This window comes from Polistes fuscatus, unplaced genomic scaffold (genome assembly GCF_010416935.1).
Source record: "Polistes fuscatus isolate 324 unplaced genomic scaffold, CU_Pfus_HIC Scaffold1, whole genome shotgun sequence".
NCBI lineage: Eukaryota > Metazoa > Arthropoda > Insecta > Hymenoptera > Vespidae > Polistes > Polistes fuscatus.
The window spans coordinates 1,698,702-1,700,252 of record NW_025112997.1 but is presented as its reverse complement, the minus strand read 5'-3'; the positions used below and the strand labels follow the sequence as shown (position 1 = coordinate 1,700,252).

At 36.5% G+C, this 1,551-nt stretch overlaps 1 protein-coding gene across 1 annotated transcript in view; it reads right to left on the bottom strand.

The window, feature by feature from the left end:
* The window catches only part of LOC122521019 (zinc finger protein 423-like), a 13,855-nt gene that overhangs the window by 3,695 nt on the left and 8,609 nt on the right, over positions 1-1,551 (bottom strand). The window contains exon 2 of the mRNA XM_043641402.1: positions 47-423. Within this exon, the coding sequence (XP_043497337.1) occupies positions 47-319 (273 nt within the window). The 5' untranslated portion in view covers positions 320-423. The remainder of the gene's footprint in view (positions 1-46; positions 424-1,551) is intronic.

Genomic DNA, 1,551 nt, shown 5'->3' with positions numbered 1-1,551 from the left:
CCTCCCTATCATCGTCATCCTCCTCTACCACCTCCCTTCCTTCTACTTCCCCCTCGAGTTCTCCCTCCTCGTCCACCTCCTCCTCGTCATCATCCTCGTTCGATTCATCTTGCAGACCGCTCATCAAGGACGAGGAAAATCTTACCGGTGTCGTTTGCTTTCGTCTCTTCTTCGGCCCAGCGAAATCAGCGTCTCCGTGAAGACGAAGACCCTTCTTCCTCAAATCTCGTTCATTCGAACTGGAACCTCCGCCGTCGCTGTCTACCTCGGTGAGATCCGATATCGTCGTTGTCGTCTCCTGTGCCATGCTAGACGACATCGTGTTTGACTCCTCTTCTCTCTCTTTCTTCCCAAAGAGTCCTCCTCTCCTCCACCCCGCCGCTAACTCTCCTCCACCCTCCTTCCACGTCAGATCTTCTCCCTCTGCAGACAAGGTTAAACTCGTGTTACTTTTTTTATCGTTACAACATTTTTATCATACCTTTTATTTCCTAATTTTTTTTTTTTTTTATATTTCTTTTTCTTAGGATATTCTCTTGTATCGGTTGTTAATCATTGGGATGCTGTTGTTTTATTTGTCAAAGGTTTTCAGGGATGGATATTTTTTCGAATAACTGAGGAATGTGATCATTTGAACTGTTAATCAATGAAATATTTGATATAGTGATAATTAATTATTTATTACAATATGATTTATAAACAATTATATCATTTCTTCATAGATTTTGCATTTTACGGTATATAATTAAATATTATCGCATGAATTCATTGATTTATATACTCAATCAAACAAATCGTAATACTGTCAATATGAAATTTTGTAAAATACCCTTAACACACACTTCTTTGTCTTCTATCTTAATTTCAATATAATCATCATACTTATGCTATCTAACATAATTAAATGATAAATATTAAAAATATTCATAAACGACAAAAAGAAATTAGATTAGAATTTAGAAAAAAATTTAATCATCTTGGATAGATGAGACGAAAAAAAAAACGATATTAATTTCAAACAATATTAAACGATTTTATTCTCAAAAGGATAAGGGATTTAATAAGAAAGAGGGTGGTGGTGGGGGGGGAGTGAGTGGTATATATAAGATAGGATAGAACTAACGAGTATTTCGTAGTTCCATGAAGGGTGAGAAAGGAAGAAGAAATTTGGCGAAAGAGACGTGCGCGAACAGTACGCCCTTTTCGTTCGATGGACATGCGGTTGAAAAAGGGAGACGTTTTCGGGGGTGAGCACATGACTCATATATACACATATATACATATACACATAGATATATAGATATATATATCTACGCCCACCCCTTAGATATTTTCTAGGGACGAATTCGGAGGATTGTACGAATATGCATTTCAGAACCTTGGTAATTACTAATTCAGAACGAGGAGCCAGTATTACTGACTGCCTCTTTTGTGTCTTTTGCTATAGTTTGATCCGAGTGCATTGACCTCTTCTTACGTACAATAGAAAAACCATGCTTCTACTACCAATATATATATGTATATATGATTTATATGTATAATAAATGTTCT